The sequence below is a fragment of the Lepidochelys kempii genome, chromosome 6, assembly GCF_965140265.1.
Source record: "Lepidochelys kempii isolate rLepKem1 chromosome 6, rLepKem1.hap2, whole genome shotgun sequence".
NCBI classification, from domain to species: domain Eukaryota; kingdom Metazoa; phylum Chordata; order Testudines; family Cheloniidae; genus Lepidochelys; species Lepidochelys kempii.
In genome coordinates, this window is record NC_133261.1 from 62,060,927 (window position 1) to 62,080,235 (window position 19,309).

General features: G+C 44.6%; 1 protein-coding gene across 3 annotated transcripts in view; it reads right to left on the bottom strand.

The window, feature by feature from the left end:
* The window catches only part of PSMC3 (proteasome 26S subunit, ATPase 3), a 28,393-nt gene extending 9,181 nt beyond the window's left edge, over positions 1–19,212 (bottom strand). Inside the window, exons 1-11 of one of the 3 annotated variants that reach the window (XM_073348315.1) lie at positions 18,954–19,212; positions 18,683–18,763; positions 7,065–7,190; positions 4,210–4,314; positions 3,436–3,498; positions 2,677–2,814; positions 2,090–2,233; positions 1,287–1,435; positions 644–740; positions 359–504; positions 82–163 (exon numbers count right to left, since the gene is read on the bottom strand). In XM_073348315.1, coding sequence (XP_073204416.1) covers positions 82–163; positions 359–504; positions 644–740; positions 1,287–1,435; positions 2,090–2,233; positions 2,677–2,814; positions 3,436–3,498; positions 4,210–4,314; positions 7,065–7,190; positions 18,683–18,763; positions 18,954–18,980 — 1,158 coding nt within the window. In that variant the 5' untranslated portion in view covers positions 18,981–19,212. Of the gene's footprint in view, positions 1–81; positions 164–358; positions 505–643; positions 741–1,286; positions 1,436–2,089; positions 2,234–2,676; positions 2,815–3,435; positions 3,499–4,209; positions 4,315–7,064; positions 7,191–16,019; positions 16,112–18,682; positions 18,764–18,953 lie in introns of those variants that run through there. The other 2 variants (XM_073348317.1, XM_073348316.1) reach the window with 2 other exon arrangements.
* Positions 19,213–19,309: the final 97 nt, after the last annotated feature.

Here is a 19,309-nt window from a genome sequence, read left to right on the forward strand (position 1 = left end):
CAAGCTTGCCTCTTTTCACCTTCTTAACATCTACTGTGGAAGTCTGAGGGGGCAGGAAACAGGCTGTTAAGTGATACTCACCGCTTCCACACACACAGCCTTGCACTGTGCTCCATTGAAGTCATCTGTACAGCGAGCCAGCTCCTCGTAATTCACATCAGGGCTGCAACAGAGAAAAAACAAACCCATAAAACCCCACACTGCCATTCCACAGCAAGGTGTAAAGTGTCCTTAAATCACCCAGCATCAAGCTCTACACAGGGGAGGGAGCACCTCCAGCCTCAGGCTTAAGGAACAAAGATTTATGGTACACTTTCCATAATGGCCCTCAAGGAGCTGGGCTTCTCCTCTTTCATACCTGACGTTCATCTTGCGTGAATGGATCTGCATAATCCTAGCTCTGGCCTCCTCATTGGGCATCGGGAACTCAATCTTACGATCTAGGCGTCCAGACCGGAGCAGAGCAGGGTCCAGGATATCCACACGGTTAGTTGCAGCAATCACCTACAGAGAAGCAAGAATACCAGCCTAGCAGGATCCACCAGCTCTCTTGTGCCATGAGATCACCTTCCTCGGGAAGGGCTTGCAACCCCCCACTGGGGCTTGATAATACCAGGGCTGCCTCTTGAAGGGAGAGAGTTACCTTGACTTGTGTGTTGGGTTGGAATCCATCAAGTTGGTTCAGAAGCTCCAGCATGGTCCTCTGCACTTCCCGGTCACCAGCCTTCTCGCTGTCAAATCTGGAGAAGGAATACAGGAAACTGAGTCAACTCTGCTCATGCCTGTAACTCCCCCAGGTGCCCTCATACCACCTAGAATAACCCAACACCAGCCTCCCTCCCTCTCTTTCATGTTTTGGTCTTCCAAAATGTACATGGGCATCATTTGGGTCTCACTGGGCCCAAACCATTTGCATTCAAGCCAGAAATTAATTAATTTGGTTAATATGGTCTATGCCAGCATGGTAGGTGTTAATAGCATTAGTAGGTGCCCGCTAACAGTGTTGGCAGTATTGATTTGCCCTGAGGTAGAACCACTGTTTACTGGTAATAAAAAGGAGCCTTATCCTTGTGGCTCTCGCTGCCCAGCCCCAATAGCTGTGCAACAGACTGAGCTGGCAGGAAGGATCAAATTATTCATAAAGGAAACAAATAGGCTTTTGAAATGACCCCACCCATTAGATTGGGTTTACTGCACGCAGGTAGAGCCACATCCTAAAACTCCCCACCTACCCCATGATCCTGGGAGTTCACTCCAGTTCTTACAGCATGGCCTGCAGCTCTCACCTCTTGGTGCCAATGGCATCCAGCTCATCAATGAAGATGATAGAAGGAGCTTTCTCCTTGGCCAGTGCAAAGGCATCTCGCACCAGCTTGGCTCCATCTCCAATGAACATCTGTACCAACTGTGGGCCAGCCAGCTTCAGGAATGTTGCCTGGAGGGTAGAGAACAAGTCAGTTACACAGCTCCTTCGCCCACATTGCATCAACTCTCTGCTCCCTTCACAGCACAGGTTGGAGCCTATCACGCCTTACCCTAGAGCAGGGGTTCCCAAACTGTGGCACGAGGCATTTCTGGGGAGCATGCGGGAGAAACTACATAACGGTGGATTTTATTTTATTTATTGCATTTTCATAATAGGCTACTCAGCTGAAGCTTTAAAACTCTGTGGGAATTTGTTACCTAAAATACAGTAGTTAATTTACTTCAGATGTACCAATGAGAACACAGATCCACAGAGATGCTGACATCTAGCCTCCTCACCTCCAATCACCGGACAGTGCAGGTTCAGTTGCCCAGCAACTGTCCAGACTAACTGAGCTCATAACTTGGTCAGGGTTTTTTCCTGATGGTATATGTCACACTATATCTGTACTTGAGAGTGAAATATGGACAGATGGCTAAAGACAGGTAATGTTAAGAAGAAAACACAAAGTATCAGTGAGAAGAAGGCTAGGAGTACATTGTCAGCTGGTAGATCTGGAAGGGGGTACGCAATAAGTAAAGTTTGGGAACCTCTGCCCTAGGGGGATTCTGTTACTCAGATGACACCCTAGTGGGGCAGGTCTGTGCACTCAATCCCTCTTACCTTTGTCTGGGCAGCACATGCTCTAGCTAAGAGGGTCTTCCCTGTTCCAGGTGGCCCATACATGAGCACTCCTTTGGGGGGCTGGATACCCAGGTTTTCAAACTTTTCCTTATGATTCATTGGCAGGACAATGGCCTCCACCAGCTGCAAGAACAGAAAAACATTAAGAAAAGAAAACTTTTTCCATCAGAGTCTCTACCTCTGCTGCTAATCCAGCCCTGAAGCTAAATCCCTAACCTCCCATGCCGTGGATCTAGACTGCCTCAATTTCAAACTCAAATGCGGGGGGGGGGAGAAAAAAAAAATCTACCTGTAGGGATCATGTTATTCACAGACTGGACTCTAAGTACTTTTATGACCCCTATTACTCATAGTATCTGAGTGCCTCACAATCTTTAATGTATTTATCCTCACAACATGCCTATGAGGTAAGGAAGTGCTATTATCCTGACGATACATATGGGAATCAGAGACACAGAAAGACTAAGTGTCTTGTCCAAGGTCACACAGGAAGTCTGTGGAGGAGCAGAAAATTGAAAGTGGGATTCCCTGACTAACCACTAGACCATCCTTCCTCCGCTTGTCACCTCTTGGATCTGTTTATCCAGCCCACCGATGTCACTGTACTGCTCTGTGGGCCTCTCATCCACCTCCATGGCTTTCACTCGTGAATCATATTCAGTAGGTAGGGTCTCCAGGATCAAGTAAGAATCCTTGTTCACACCCTGCAAACACAAAGGCAATAACTTAGACTGAAGTTTTCGATAAAGGCCCTTTCAGGCAACAACTAAGGAAGATAGTTCACCTACAGATGACTCACCGGGTCAGGATATTATAGAGATAAATAGCTCATGCATCAGGACTCAATAAAAAAAAAAAAAAAAATTAATGATGCAGTTCTGCGACATGACAGGTTCTTAAGGCCTGGATGAGTTAAAAAGACTAGTAAGGCGTCTAGGCTTTAACTTGACATGATAAAGGCAAGGGGTTTATCAAGGTATTCAGGTGCCTAAAAATGCACATACACACCTAGTGGGATTTACAAAAACAACTAAACAGGTTATGTGCCTAAGTCCCATTGACTTAAATGGGAGTTAGGCATTTAACTGCATATTTAGGCACCTAAATGCCTTTGGAAATCTGGCCCAGTGTGCCTTGTCTACACTACTTTTCAAATGCATTAGTTAACACATGCTAATAACTCACCATTAAATCCTTGTCCAAACAAGGCCTTAGAAAAAATCTGCTTAGATCATTTCTTCATGAGAAAGTAATCCAGCCAAATACCAGATTCCCTGGTTAACACCATGTGATCAATATCTGACAGTTACATTGCAACCACTCACCACTAGGTCTCCAGGCTTTAGCTTCTCTGCATCAACTAACCCGATCACGGGCAGGAAATATGTCTGTGGGGAAGGAATCAATGTAAGCACAGCAACCAAACAGGGCTGGGCAAACTATGGCCTGTGGGCTGGATCCAGGCCCTCGGGACTTTGGATCCGGCCCTCAGGATTGCCACCTCTGTGGTGCCACGCTGCTCTGGGAAGCGGCCACACCATGTCCCTGCAGCCCCTGGGGGTGGAAGAGCAGAGAACTCCACACACTGCTCTTGCCTGTGGGTACCTCCCCCAAAGCTCCCATTGGCCAGGAACAGGTTACCGTGGCCAATGGGAGGTTCGGGGGAGGTACCCACAGGCAAGGGAAACTCCCAGAGCCCTCTGCGCCCCCTCGACTTCCCGGAGTGGAGCAACGTGGCTGGGGATGGGGACAGCAGCCTGCCCTGGCCCCAGTGTGCGCCGCTGCCACCCCGGAGCTGCTCTAGGTAAGTGGTGCCGGGCCGGAGGCTGAACCCCTCCTGCATCCTGCACCCCAACTCCCTCCCCTGAGCCCCCTGCCGCATCCCGCACCCCAAGTCCCTGCCCTGAGCCTCCTCATGCACCGCTCCTCTGCCCCAACCCCTTGCCCTGAGCCCCTTCCTGCACACTGCACCCCCTCCCACACCCCAACCCCCTGCCCTGCAAGCAATTTCCCCACCCAGATGTGGCCCTCGGACCAAAAAGTTTGCCCACCCCTGCCCTACTATCACTCCCCACATCTACACAAGTTCAGGCTCTCACCTGGCGTGTGGAGGTTTTAATCACAGCACACTTGCCCTTTCTCTGGGAATCCAGATCAATATTTGCTCCATCCTCTTCCTGGTCATTGGGGTCAACATCAAGTAGCTGAAGACCAGAAGAAAAGATATCATTAGAAACAGAATCAGGCCCATCTAACCATCCCACTCCTGGATGACATCTCAAGGCGTCGGATATTGGGTTCCTAGCTCAAAATCACACAAAGCAGTGGAAACTAAACATCCCACTGTCTACCATCATCCACCAATGGTAGGATTATGCCTGTAGTTAAATCCCCTGGGAGAATTTAGAGCTTCCTGAGTAGCAGAGCTCCCTGTCATAGCAACAAGGCAACAGCACAGGGGAAGGCACTGCAAAATCCTGGGGAACAGGAGTGGTGGCTGGTGGTGCTTAGCACCCTCCCCATTCCAGTATAACAAACCAATGCTAGTATCACATAAATTGGTTGAAACAATATTAAAGAATTATGAAACACTGAGAAAGACAGATAGCACAAACTAGCACAACTACTGGAAAAGAAAATTATGCCTCACTAATCTATTAGAATTCTTTAAGCATGTCAAAAAATTACAGATAAAGGAATACCAGATGATATAATTTATTTGGACTCTCAAAAGGCTTTGACAAAGTCACTCACAACAGTCTACTAAGGAAACTAAGTAGTTGGAGTGCAGGTCAAAATACTGTTGTGAATGAGAAAATGGCTAAAGGGACAGAATTGTAGTCTGGAGGAGTCCAAAAATCAGAAGACAAAAACATGAATTTAATCTGTCTTCGGGCATCTGACTCAGTTTTTTAACTGCAAGGGGCTGAAGTAATGGAGAAAACAGAAGAGCAGGAATAAATTATCAGATTCTTCACAGCAAAAGGTTAACAAGGAATCCACAAAGGTACCATACAAGGACCAGTTTTATTTAATATTGATCTGGAAAAGTAGGTGAGCAGAAAGGTGGCAAAATCCAAAGATAAAATTATAGAAGACTGCAAGGAACTTCAGAGAAACTTAAGGCTAGGTCAATGACATTCCCCTTCACAAAAAATTCACAAAAATTGTACTACCAACTATACACAGTTAAGTGATAACCTCCCTAAAGTGGATGCAGTTATACCAGTATAAAAATACTTATATTATTATAGCTTATTTCCATAAGAGAAGGGGAATAAGGTATATCAGGATATGTCTAACTAGAAACATAGCAGCATAGTACAGTTGCTACTCCTCAGGGCGTTATACGCCAAAAATTTAAAAATTCAGCAAAATTTGTCAAATAAATGTGGAAGCTCCAGCATGACACTGAGGAGCATAGGCCATTGGCTTCACAGAGGTGGGAGATCACTGTGCAGCTCTCACCCCCAGCAGTGAGGCTGCACATAACCCTGACACAGTGCAAGGACCAGGCCTGCCACAGAAACACCCCAGGGCCCTGCCACTCCGTGGCAGTGCACCAGGTGTGGGCAGGCAGGCTCAGCAAGGCAGGATCCAAGTGTGGAGGGGCTGAGTGTGGGGGGATCCAGGTGTGGGTTGAGAGGGTTCTGTGCAGGGCAAACTCGGTGCGGGATCTGGTGGGGGGGGGGGGGGATCTGGATAAATAGGGGCTTGCTGTGGGGTTCTGGTTGCAATGGTAATGGGACTCTGCAGGGAGGTCCAGGTGAAGGTGGTTGGGGCTAAACTAGGGGGTGGGGGGGGGCTCAATGGGGAGTAGGGTTTGTTGGGGTGGTCCAGAGTGCGGGGGGCAAGGGGGGGGGGATGAGGCTTGGTGGGAGGGTCTGGGTATGAAGGTCTGGATGCATGGGGGTTGGACAGATGGGGGGGGCAGCTCCAGGTACAGGGATCCCTCCCGCTGCAGCTGAGTGCAGGAAGCAGGGGAGTGGGGGGAAGAAGAAGAGGTTAAGGTGTTTCCAGAGCTTCCTGCAGCTAGGGGAGAAATCTGGGGGTGGGTCTGACCTGGCCCCAGATGCCATTCAGGAGAAAGGGAAGTCACGTCCTCCCCAGCCCAACCGGGACTAGCAGCTGAGTCCAGCACAAGGTAGGAGCCACCAGCTGGGTCTTCCCCAGACCCCACCCCCCCCGTCCCGTGCCCTGGGCACCCAAAACATACTGCTGGGGAGGAGCGCATGACTGCTCTTTTGGCTTCCCTTGGCTTCCCTGTCAGAAAGTCATTTTTCTGCGGGGAAGCAAACAAATCTGTGGGGATATAAATTCTGTGCATGCGCAGTGGCGCAGAACTCGCCCAGGAGTAAGCTGCGTCGCTGTAGTGCTTCAGCGTAGACAACTGCTGCAACAATAGAAGGAATTTGTCTGTTGCTGCAGTAAATCTACCTCCGAGAGGCAATAGGTAGGGTTGACTGAAGACCTAGTGCGGTTTGACCTAGTGCGGTTTGACCTAGTGCGGTTTACACCATGGCTTAGGTTGGCTTAACGACATCTCTCGGGCTGAATTTTTCACACCCTTGAGGGATGTAGCTTGGTTAACCTAACTTCCTAGTGTAAGCCAGCCCTCAGTATAATCACTTTTATACTGAGGGAATTGCACCTGGTACCACAAACTATTTCAGTTGAAAAATTACACCCCTAATCAAAATAGTTAAATCAATACAAAAAGCGTGTGTAGACCAGGCCTTACACATCAGTATCTGCTAACTGTTTCCATTTTACAGATTGAGAAACAAAAGGAGGAAGTCACTGGTCCCAACTCACATGGATTCACTACATACAGTCCTCTGCTCCAGCCACTGACCCCCTGCCTCCAATTAGCGAAGGCACCTTTTAAAGTTAAAAGCTGTGCTCCCAATAGGGTATCACGCCTAACATTATTCCAAAAGGGCACAACACTCACCTCGATGACATTGGAAACGAGGTAAGGCAGGGTTTTGTTCACTTTGATCTTCTCACTGTTCTCTTTGATCTTATCTTTCATGGCCTGCAGCTCATGGGTAACTCTCAGCACCTCGCTCTTCATTATCTGAAATCAGCACAAGTTAGGAATGTGCTAACATTAGCAGAACAAAGCAACAAATACATACATGCATCACACAATCAGAAGATCAGAATGAATCCCACGAGGCAGTTTGGAAGAAGGAGGGGAAAATGTTAGCCTAATCTGTTTTGCCCTAAGTAGTGTGACTTTAGGGATTGAGGTATACATCAGTGCCCCAAAAATCATTTCCTCCTGATGCCATCTGAAGAATTCTAAAACTATTCAGGAATTTGAATTCCTTCTCACGGGAGGAGGAGACTTTGTTTTGGAAGAATCGTTTTCAGATCTTAACTCTCATCAGTTGGCACATTCAAGCACCACACTTGTTCCTGCATTTAGGGATTAGAGAATTTGCAAATCACTTTTAAAACAGCTTCCGGATGCTGGAAAAGGTTAATGTTGAGAAGCCTGGATCATCAGTCCTGCCTCTTGCACAAAACTCTTTGAAGGCAACTCAGATCTCAGTGAGTGCATAAAAATTGGAAAAAATGCTTAAAATAAAGATTAATACAACTTTGGTTTGGATTGTAGCTAACAAAATAATCAAATTCTGCCTTGCTATCTATAGTGTGGTCTTATCTGCTCACTTTCTGCCCCCAGAGGAAGAGGCTCCTATCCCTGGAAAACACCATGATATCGACTAATCTCTCCAAGGGAGATTCTACTTAGATCTGAATTAACTGATTTCTATCCAATGGCAAACTCATGCTTCCCTCAAATTCACCGTCTTTCACCTCTCAGGGAAAGGAAGTTTCCTTTGACATTTCTACCGTTCAGAGCACAACAGTGCTCGACATCAATGATAATTTTTAGGGCGATCAAGCAATTAAAAAGTTATTCGTAATTAATCATACTGTTAATAATAGAATACATTTACGTATTTGTGGATGTTTTCTACGTTTTTCAAATATACTGATTTCAATTACAGACTACAAAGCGTACAGTGCTCACTTTATATTTATTTTTGATTACAAGTTTTTGTACTGTAAAAAAACAAATAGTATTTTTCAATTCACCTAATACAAATACTGTAATGCAATCTCTTTATCATGAAAATTGAACTTACAAATGTAGAATTATGTACAAAAAAAACTGAATCCAAAAATTAAACAATGTAAAATTTTACAGCCTGCAAGTCCACTCAGTCCTACTTCTTGTTCAGCCAATCGCTCAAACAAGTTTGTTTACATTTTCAGGAGGTAATGCTGCCCGCCTCTTGTTTACAATGTTACCTGAAAGTGAGAACAGGTGTTCTGATGGCACTGTTGTAGCCAGTGTCGCAAGATATTTATGTGCCAGATGTGCTAAAGGTTCATATGTCCCTTCACACTTCAACCACCATTTGAGTGGACATGCGTCCATACTGATGGCAGGTTCTGCTCAAAAACTATCCAAAGCAGTGCGGACCAAGACATGTTCATTTTCATTATCTCAGTCAGATGCCACCAGCAGAAGGTTGATTTTCTTTTTTGGCAGTTCAGGTTCTGTAGTTTCCACATCAGAGTGTTGCTCTTTTAAGACTTCTGAAAGCATGCTCCACACCTCGTCCCTCTCAGATTTTGGAAGGCACTTCAGAATTTTAAACCTTGGGTTGAGTGCAGTAGCTATCTTTAGAAATCTCACATTGGTACCTTCTTTGCGTTTTGTCAAATCTGCAGTGAAAGTGTCCTTAAAACGAACATGTGCTGGGTCATCACCCGAGACTGCTATAACATGAAATATATGGCAGATTGCGGGTAAAACAGAGCAGGGACATACGATTCTCCCCCAAGGAGTTCAGTCACAAATTTAATTAACACATTTTTTTAATAAGCGTCATCAGCATGTCCTCTGGAATGGTGGCCAAAGCATGAAGGGGCATATGAACGTTTAGCATATCTGGCACGTAAATACCTAATAATGCTGCTACAAAGTGCCATGCAAATGCCTGTTCTCACTGTCCGCTGACATTATAAAGAAGAAGAGGGCAGCATTATCTCCTGTAAATACAAACAAACTTGTTTGTCTGAGTGATTGGCTGAACAAGAAGTAGGACTGAGTGGACTTGTAGGCTCTGAAGTTTTACATTGTTTTGTTTTTGAGTACAGTTATGTAACAAAAAAAATCTACATTTGTAAATTGCACTTTCACAACGAAGAGATTGCACTACAGTACTTGTATGAGGTGAATTGAAAAATACTATTTCTTTTCTCATTTTTACTGTGCAAATATTTGTAATAAAAAGTACACAATTTGATTTCAATTACAACACAAAATACAATGTATGTGAAATGTAGAAAAACATCCAAAATATTTAAAAATACCAACTGAAATTTAAACAGTGTGATTAAAATTATGATTAATTGTGATTAATTTTTTGAATTGTGATTTTTTTTTGAGTTAACCGCATGAGTTAACTGCCATTAATTGACAGCCCTAATCATTTTCTAACACTGTAGGATTATGCTACAGTGAATCTACAGAAATTTGCTTATGACATGATACAAGCATAGGTGCTGGAACTAGAGGCGCTGCCGCGCCCACTGGCTTGTAGTGGTTTCCATCATACACAGGGTTTAGTTTGGTTCAGTGGCTCTCAGCACCCTCACTATACGAACTGTTTCAGCACCCATGGAAACAAGCACCTGGAGACATGATTTAGAGAAATATTAAAAGAAACAGTAGGGTGGATAAATTTTTTTTTATTTTGTTATTTAAGTTATAGTAAGTTTTCTTTTTTTAAATAAACCTGTTTAAAATGAAATCTGAATTTAAACACAAAATGTGTTAGACTTAAATTTATTATAATCTCTTTAAATATTTAAATAAAAATTAAATATGCTGACTCCACGAGCCTCTACCAAAAACTTTGCATTGAAAGGCTGGTTCTCTAGATATAGAAAGAATCAGAGGAAAAACATCTAACTTTTGAGATAAAAATTTATAAATATGGCACAGTAGGTCATATACTGTATTAAGATCCTGTGGGGGACCCAGGAACTGTATTACTGAGAACAAGAGAGTCGCAAAGTCATCACAGGCATTGGAATCTGGTCTCTCACTGCAGGAGACACAGTCATGTATCCTTATCAGGATCATCACTTTGCCCACCTGAATGGTCTCAGACTCCTATTTTATAGCTTCTTCCTACCTGATTTCTGATTGCCTCAGTTCTCAAATTAGAAATATCTGACTCCATCCACCATGGAAACTTACTCTCCAGCTCATTGAAAGACACTGACTGATCTACCCAGTAAATAATAGCGCTTGCTTCTGGATGATTCTGGACACGTCAAGTAACTGTTTCCTTCAATATCTACTAGACAGATACAAACAGAAATCCATTAATTTCTCAACTGCCTCCATCTTTGTGGTTAAATAAAAAAAAATATCAGTGTAAAAGGCATGTGAGTTATATGAGCAGAAGTCTTGGTCTGTTGCTAGTTCTTTTGTTTTTCAGAGGTAGGGGAGTTATGTAACAAGGAAGGAGCAGCAGCATGTGCAACCAGAGAGGAGCAACCTGGTGTCAGAGCAAGAGGCTGTGGTAAGAAAAGACAACATTCTTCAGAGTAAAGGAGTACTTGTAGCACCTCAGAAACTAACAAATTATCGGATGCATTCGATGAAGTGAGCTGTAGCTCACGAAAGCTCATGCTCAAATAAATTGGTTAGTCTCTAAGGTGCCACAAGTCCTCCTTTTCTTTTTGCAAATACAGACTAACACGGCTGCTACTCTGAAACCTGTCAGTCTTCAGAGTGTGGCCTCTAGTGTTGATTTCAACACCTGAGAACTGGAGGAAAAAACTGCCATGGCTGCAGGTCATAAAAAAGACCCTATTTGGGAATGTTTTCAAGAAATTACTGTACCTCTGGGTAAAAAAGGAATATGTGCCAAGTGTAAACAGTGCAACAAAGAAATACAAGGCTGCTTGTCAGAGTGAAACATGAAAAATGCTCCTCAAAAGGCAGTGACTTTGAAGATGATGTGGACATGTCTGAACTATCTGTATCAACCTGTTAGTAATCTTATTTTTGCATAATTCTTACGGCTTGCCTACTGTGTCTTACTATGCTAATAAATGATAACAGACTATGATAATAAGTGTGTGTTTTGGGGGTATTGCTTATGATTGTCAAAATGTTTGTGTTTAAAATATAATTGGTATGTTAGTTTGTTGTGGGAATATTTATCAATTACATTTTACTGTTATTGCTGGACTTCTGAAATGATTTTTTTTATTGCTCAATATAATAAAATATCCTAGCTGGAGATTTCCCATTTAGAAGTCATGTTTTATTAGGCATTTATGAGTTTTAACATTTAAAAATGTAGGTCCCCCCCAAAGCTGTTGGGTATGTTGCTAGGACACAAGAGTTTAAATAGATTTAAATTATCCTTATGATTTTATAATAAAAATATCATTTTAACAGTGGTACAAACAGATGCAGGAGGAGGAATCTTTCATTTACAATCTCTTTTTTTTAAAGCAGTACACTGAGTAATACTCAATGATTAAAAGTGACTTTTTTTTTTTTAAAAAACCACACACACCATTTTGTTTCAGGAGCCAGCTTAGATGTATGGTGTTATGAACATCCAACATCTGCAATGTCTAATATTTCATAGCAAGAGATGTTAAGAGTAACAAGAAGGGTTTCTTCAGGTATGTTAGCAACAAGAAGAAAGTCAAGGAAAGTGTGGGCCCCTTACTGAATGAGGAAGGCAACCTAGTGACAGAGGATGTGGAAAAAGCCAATGTACTCAATGCTTTTTTTGCCTCTGTCTTCATGAATAAGGTCAGCTCCCAGACTACGGCACTGTGCAGCACAGCATGGAAAGGAAGCGACCAGCCCTCTGTGGAGAAAGAAGTGGTTCGGGACTATTTAGAAAAGCTGGACGAGCACAAGTCCATGGGGCCAGATGCGCTGCATCCGAGAGTGCTAAAGGAGTTGGCAGATGAGATTGCAGAGTCATTGGCCACGATCTTTGAAAACTCATGGCGATCGGGGGAGGTCCCGGACGACTGGAAAAAGGCTAATGTAGTGCCCATCTTTAAAAAAGGGAAGGAGGAGGATCTGGGGAACACCACGCCAGTCAGCCTCACCTCAGTCCCTGGAAAAAAATCATGGAGCAGGTCCTCAAGGAATCAATTCTGAAGCACTTAGAGGAGAGGAAAGTGATCAGGAACAGTCAGCATGGATTCACCAACAGCAAGTCATGCCTGACTAATCTAATTGCCTTCTATGACGAGATAACTGGCTCTGTGGATGAGGGAAAAGCAGTGGATGTGTTGTTCTTTGACTTTAGCAAAGCTTTTGATACAGTCTCCCACAGTATTCTTGCCAGCAAGTTAAAGAAGTATGTGCTGGATGAATGGACTGTAAGGTGGACAGAAAGCTGGCTAGATCGTCGGGCTCAACGGGTAGTGATCAATGGCTCCTTGTCTAGTTGGCAGCCGATATCAAGCGGAGTGCCCCAAGGGTCGGTCCTGGGGCCGGTTTTGTTCAGTATCTTCATTAAAGATCTGGAGGATGGTGTGGACTGCACCCTCAGCAAGTTTGCAGATGACACTAAACTGGGAGGAGTGGTAGATACGCTGGAGGGTAGGGACAGGATACAGAGGGACCTAGGCAAATTAGAGGATTGGGCCAAAAGAAATCTGATGTGGTTCAACAAGGACAAGTGCAGAGTCATGCTCTTAGGACGGAAGAATCCCATGCACTGCTACAGACTAGGGACCGAATGGCTAGGCAGCAGTTCTGCAGAAGAGGACCTAGGGGTTACAGTGGACGAGAAGCTGGATAAGAGTCAACAGTGTGCCCTTGTTGCCAAGAAGGCTAACGGCATTTTGAGCTGTATAAGTAGGGGCACTGCCAGCAGATTGAGGGACGTGATCATTCCTCTCTATTTGACATTGGTGAGGCCTCATCTGGAGTACTGTGTCCAGTTTGGGGCTCCACACTACAAGGATGTGGAAAAACTGGCAAGTATCCAGCAGAGGGCAACAAAAATGATTAGGGGACTGGAACACATCACTTATGAGGAGAGGCTGAGGGAACTGCAGAAGAGAAGAATGAGGGGGGATTGGATAGCTGCTTTCAACTACCGGAAAGGGGGTTCCAAAGAGGATGGCTCTAGACTGTTCTCAGTGGTAGCAGATGACTTGGATATTAGGAAAAACTTTTTCCACTAGGAGGGTGGTGAAGCACTGGGATGGGTTACCTAGGGAGGTGGTGGTATCGCCTTCCTTTGAGGTTTTTAAGGTCAGGCTTGACAAAGCCCTAGTTGGGATGATTTAGTTGGGGATTGGTCCTGCTTTGAGCAGGGGGTTGGACTAGATGACCTCCTCCCAACCCTGATATTCTATGATATGCGACCAAACATATGTCAGACAGTAAATTACCAACATAATCATCCAGTAAAACCATGGATAAGTTTGTAATCAGAACCAGCAAATTCCAGCAGAGCGCCATAGATTGCTCAGTTGATTTATGCAACAAGTTCTCCCTTTCATCTTGTTTAGAACAAACATTTCACCGACATGGTTCAATCATTACAGCCAAGCTACACTCCACTTGGCACAGCAGACATTGCTAGATAGTAGCTGGATACAGTGTATGAGAAGGAAACTGAACAGTGTACAAGATGATATTGATGGAAAATTTGTTAATCTGAGTCTTGATAGGTGGAACAATGGGCACAATAATCCAGTAATATGTGCTTGTGACACAGAAGATAGGGCTTACTATTTTACAGAAACAACTGATACATCAGGAAATCCCCCTACCCACAATACAACAGAATACATAAAAGAAATAGCAGTAAAAGCTATAACAAACTGTGAACAAAAATTCAAGTGTCAAGTGCATAGCTTTGTCACACGCAATGCGGCAAACGTATCAAAAATGAGAAAAAACATAGAAGAAAATAATGCAGAGAACCTGAAACTTATAACATATGGGTGAGGTGTTCATTTGATTAATCTTTTAACCGAAGACTTAAAAGTACAACTCCAGGAGTAAAGGAAAATAATGCTGAAATTGCAAAATACTTCTGTAACAATCATTTTGCCTCAGCATCACTGAAGACAACAGGAGGGTACAAACCAATTCTCCCCGAAGATGTATAATGGTATTCAGTGGTTGATTGTTTCAGCCTATTTATTAAGAACTGGCCTATTCTGATGACAATTTGTGAAGATAATCATGACAGAGATGGAACTACCACAGCCAAAGTAGTCAACATTGGACTAAGGAGAAATGTAGAAGATATGCTGAATACACTAAACCTATTTCCATAGTCATGGAAAAAGTCAGAAAGATTGCTGCTGTATTGATGATGCTGTTGAAAAATTGAAAAAACTTCAAGAGACTGAAGACAGAAATACCCTGCAACAAAGTTAAACTACAGGCAATACCGAAGTGGACTGATCAAGCACTTACTCCACCTCATTTTCTCACTAATATTCTCAAACCAAAGTACCAGGTTAGAGGCCTAACTGCGGAAGAAGATGCTGCTATGACACATGCATCTAATAATCACCCATTAATCAGGCCAACATAATAAATTGCAGGGTTGGAGGTGAACCATTCAAGCAGTGCATGTTTGCTAATATTTTAAAGAAGTGGTGGAAGTCTAGAATTGGTGGAAGTCTAGCTAAGCACATGAAACAAGTGTTTTTGAACTGCTAAACCAGCTTTTGACAGCAGTAGCCTCTTCTGAAGGCACAGAAAGAATATTTTCTCCATTTGGACTAATTAGTTTAAAATAGAGTAATTGACTAAGAACTGAAAAAGCAGGAAAAGTTGTCTTGCTCTTCCAGCATCTGAATAAAAACAAGGAGGGAGGGGATGAGATCTACTAGTAACTTGGGAGACTGTCATCTCATATTCAAGAGACATAAGAGAGTAGGAACTTAAGCTCCAATCACATTCTCTTAGACATATTTGAAATTTTTTCCAGGCGGACCTGAAATAATCAGTTTAATTCACTGACTACATTTAATCCCTCTTGTTCCTAGTTGTAAATATGAAACACATTTTGATCAGAGACATTTGTGCATCCAAAATATTTAAGGTTGCTTTCTTTCATAAAAATAAATGTTATATGATGTTTTTGCATGTTTACTTAAATTCCAGTTACCATCTGGATGCAACATGACAAAACATAAGCATAATATCTAGTAAATAAGCATCATTCACCATTTTCTAATATACTGGAAGTGTACAATTGATAAGAATCTGAAAATAATAAATGTATATAGTCACAGTGTACCTTTCTAGTTAGCAAAAAGATGCAGTAAGTCTAGTGTAAAGGCTCTGCTCAGTTGTAAATCAACATTTTAATGGTTATACCAACGAAGGAAACTGCAACTTTATTTAGAAAATAACTAAAGTACAAATGGAAAAGTTTATTAAAATTGATTATTTTAATTGAGGTTTTCCACTTGGAGATTTAAACTGCCTTGATTTAAATCAATCCACCCTGGAAAATGGTATGCTGAGCATTTTGTGTAAGAGAAGTAAGGGCTCGATGGAGAGGTTTCTGCCACCTTAACATTGGTGGCAATATTCTGATACACAGAGGACTGTTTAAGCTCCTCTTTACTCTGTTCCACAATATAAGCACAAGGGACACCAAAATTAAAAGTGGCAAAGTTCAAATGGATAAGAGGAAATGCAATCAAAATCAGAATTAATCTGCAGAACTTGAAATATCAGGAGGCACATTGGAGGCATATGGGGGCATGTTGTTTTATAGGTTTTGAAAGAGAATTTGACATTTATTTCAACATTCCTAGCACTTCACAGTCACAACAGTTGTGCTAAAGATACAAGGACTCTTCGTCCACGTGTTTTAGTGCACATATTGATCAGCACTTCGGGTCTGGAACAAGCATCTCCCCCCTGTGGTACAGTAGGGCACATCTAGGAGCACTAAGCAGGCTTTTATGACTTCTTCTGAAGCACAGGAAACAAAGGATAGGAATAAATGATCAGTTTTTACAATGGAGAAAGATAAATAGTGGGGTTCCCGCAGGATCTATACTGGGACCTGTGCTTTTCAACATATTCATAAATGACCAAGAAAAGGAGGTGAACAGTGAGATGGTAAAATTGGCAGACAATATAAAATTACTCAAGATAGTTAAGTCCAAAGCCAACTGTGAAGAGTTACAAAGGGATCTCACTAAACTGGATGACAAAATGATTAAATTCCATGTTGATAAGAAATAAATAATCCCAACTATACATACAAAATGATGGGGTCTAAATTAGTTGATACCACCCAAGAAAGAGATCTCTGAGTCATTATGGATAGTTTCCTGAACACATCTACACAATTTACAGGGACAGTCTAAAAAGCTAACAGAGTGACAGGAATCATTAGAAATGGGATAGATAATTAAACAGTAAATATTATAATTCCACTATAAAAATCCATGGTATTCCCACACCTTGAATACTGAGTGCAGATCTGGTCATCCCATAAAATACATTTAGAACATGTTGTAGAGAGGGTAACAAAAATGATTAGGGGGATGGACAGCTTCCATATGAGAAGAGATTAAAATGACGGGACTGTTCACCTTAGAGAAGAGACTACTAAGGGGAGGGAGGCAATATGATAAAGGTTTATAAATTCATCAATGCTATGGAGAAAATGAATAGGGAAATGTTATTTACCCCTTCATATAGCACAAGAACTAAGGGTCACCCGGTGAAATTAATAGGCAGCAGGTTTAAAACAAACAAAAGGAAATACTTCTTCACAAAATACAGAGTCAGCCTGTGGAACTCATTGAAAAAAAGAATTAGACAAATTCATAATTGCTATTAGCCAAAATGGTCACAGATGCAACCCCATGCTCTCGGTTGTCCCTAAACCTCCCACTGCCAAAAGCTTGGACTGAATCTCAGGGGCTGGACCACTTGAAATTACCCTGTCCTGTTCACTTCCTTAGAAGTCCCTTATACTGGCCACTGTCAGAGTAAGATACTGGTCTAGATAGACCATGGGTTTGACCCAGTATGGCCATTTTTATGTTCTAATTCAAGCTGCTACTGCAAATGAAATACTGAACTGGAACAGCAGTCCCCAACCTGACAATGGGGCTGAGGCCAGCAGCTTGGAGTGGAGCTGAGGCCAGCAGCTTGGTCCCCAAGCCGGAAGGCATGATGCCAGCAGCTGAGAGGCGCTTCCTCCCTGTCCCCTGCGGGGGCTGGCCCAGGCTCCCCCAAACATTCCCACCCCACAGTTTAAGGGCCTTTGAACTAGAAGAACTACAGCCTTTTCAAACCCCTTGAACTACGACAAACTCCTCAACAATGTCTCCACTTTTTATCTCCCTCAGCACTCAAAGTCTTTTTACTTTGCTGTTCTCAACTAACTATATCCTATGTGGTACACTCATCTCTGCACCTAGAATCTGCTCAGAGTCCTTTTTGAAAATGTACTTCTTCCAAAATGGTCTACAAGCCCAGGCCTTCCTCCCAAGTGTCAGCAAAATACTAGAAGATAATATTTTAAAATTCTAAACAACATTAATAGCATTAGCAACCCACCTGCTAATTCCCCCTGCCACAGTTCCTCACTTGCTTACTATCCATTTATATCTTATAATTTCCAGGGACTTTGTGAAGTACCAAGTGGGGAGAGCAACAATTTGCTTCTAATGAATACAATTCCCACGTCATCATTTCATTATAAAACAACATAAATTCAGTCCTGGCTCTGGGTCTCCCAATACATCTGCCTTTATCTTTGTCTTTACACTGCAGACTCCTTTTGAATCTTGTGTACAGCAGAAGGCAGCACAGCACATCAACAGCACTTAACAGAAATAAAGAAGCAGTGCAGGCAGCAGTAGGGCCTGGGAAGTGGTATATAGGGCAACCGGGACATACTCCATGGCCTCCTGTGGGAGCAGTGGGTGTACCTATGGGGGAAGGCAGAGGTGCAGGGATGCTCTGGAAGGCAGTGGGAGAGGCTCGGGGAACAGGCAAGGGGCACCAGCCTCTTCCTGGTGCGTGTAGGGGGAGGCGGCTGAAATGGACCAGACAGTAAATTATGGGGGCTGTGCCCCCTTGCCAATAGGCCCGGCCCAGCCCCCCTCTCCGTGGTTCCGCCCCCTGGCCTGGTCGGGGGCCAAAAGTTGGAGCCGGGCATGCTAATGCAGGGCACTGGCTGCTCAGGAGCCCTTAAGAGCTACCTGGGCGGGGGACCCGGCTCCAGGCTGGCAGAGCCCTGCGGGAGCAGTGACCGCAGAGGGCTGGGCCCAGGAGCCCCGGGATCTTCCACCGGCCCTAGGCGGCGCGCCCCAATCTGCGGGGACATGGGCAGGGGGCTACTCCGGGGCCCCGGCTGGACTTCTCTGCTGCTGCGGCTGGAACTGGGTGCCTGGCCAGCAGCCCCCGCTCTCGCCGCTCTGCCTTCAGAGCCGGGCGGGGGAGAGCGGCAGCGCCCACAGCCCCCTCGCCGCCCGCTGCCACCTCACCTTGATCTCGCTGTCGAGCAGGCGGGTTCGCTGCACAATCTCCTCCGTGGACATTTTCAGCACCTCCTCGCCCACGCCGTCCTGCGGGGACAGAGTCACCGTCACCGGCCGCCAGGCCCCTCACGTCCCGGCCCGCCAGCCGAACTCACGGGGAAAGGACACGGCGCTACCCCGACTCGACCGGGGCAGGGACCGGGGTCCCAGCGCTGGTACCCCCGAGCTCGGAGTCCCGCCCGCTCCCCAACCTCCCGCCCGGGGCCCGGCTCCTCACCTCAGCCTCATCCCACACCGACGCCATCTTGGCCTGGACGAATGGCCGGGGAGGTAAATAAGGCAGCAGTCGGGGACAACAGATTCCGCCCTCCCCACGGCACGATCCCCGCCCCGCCTCTACGCTCAGACGCTTCACTCTCCCTTGCCCGCCCTCACTCGAATCTGTCGTGCAGGAAAAAAAACCCGCAGCCTCCGATTAGTCACGTGACAGCACCCAAATCTGCTGAGTGACATCCTCACCGCCATCCTCGTGCGGGGCAGGGGCGGGGCCCGCGGCCTGGCGCCCCGCCCCGGGGGGTGGCGCAGGCGCCGTGCCCAGCGGGCGGGCGGGGAGGTGTTCCCCAGGGCGGAGGG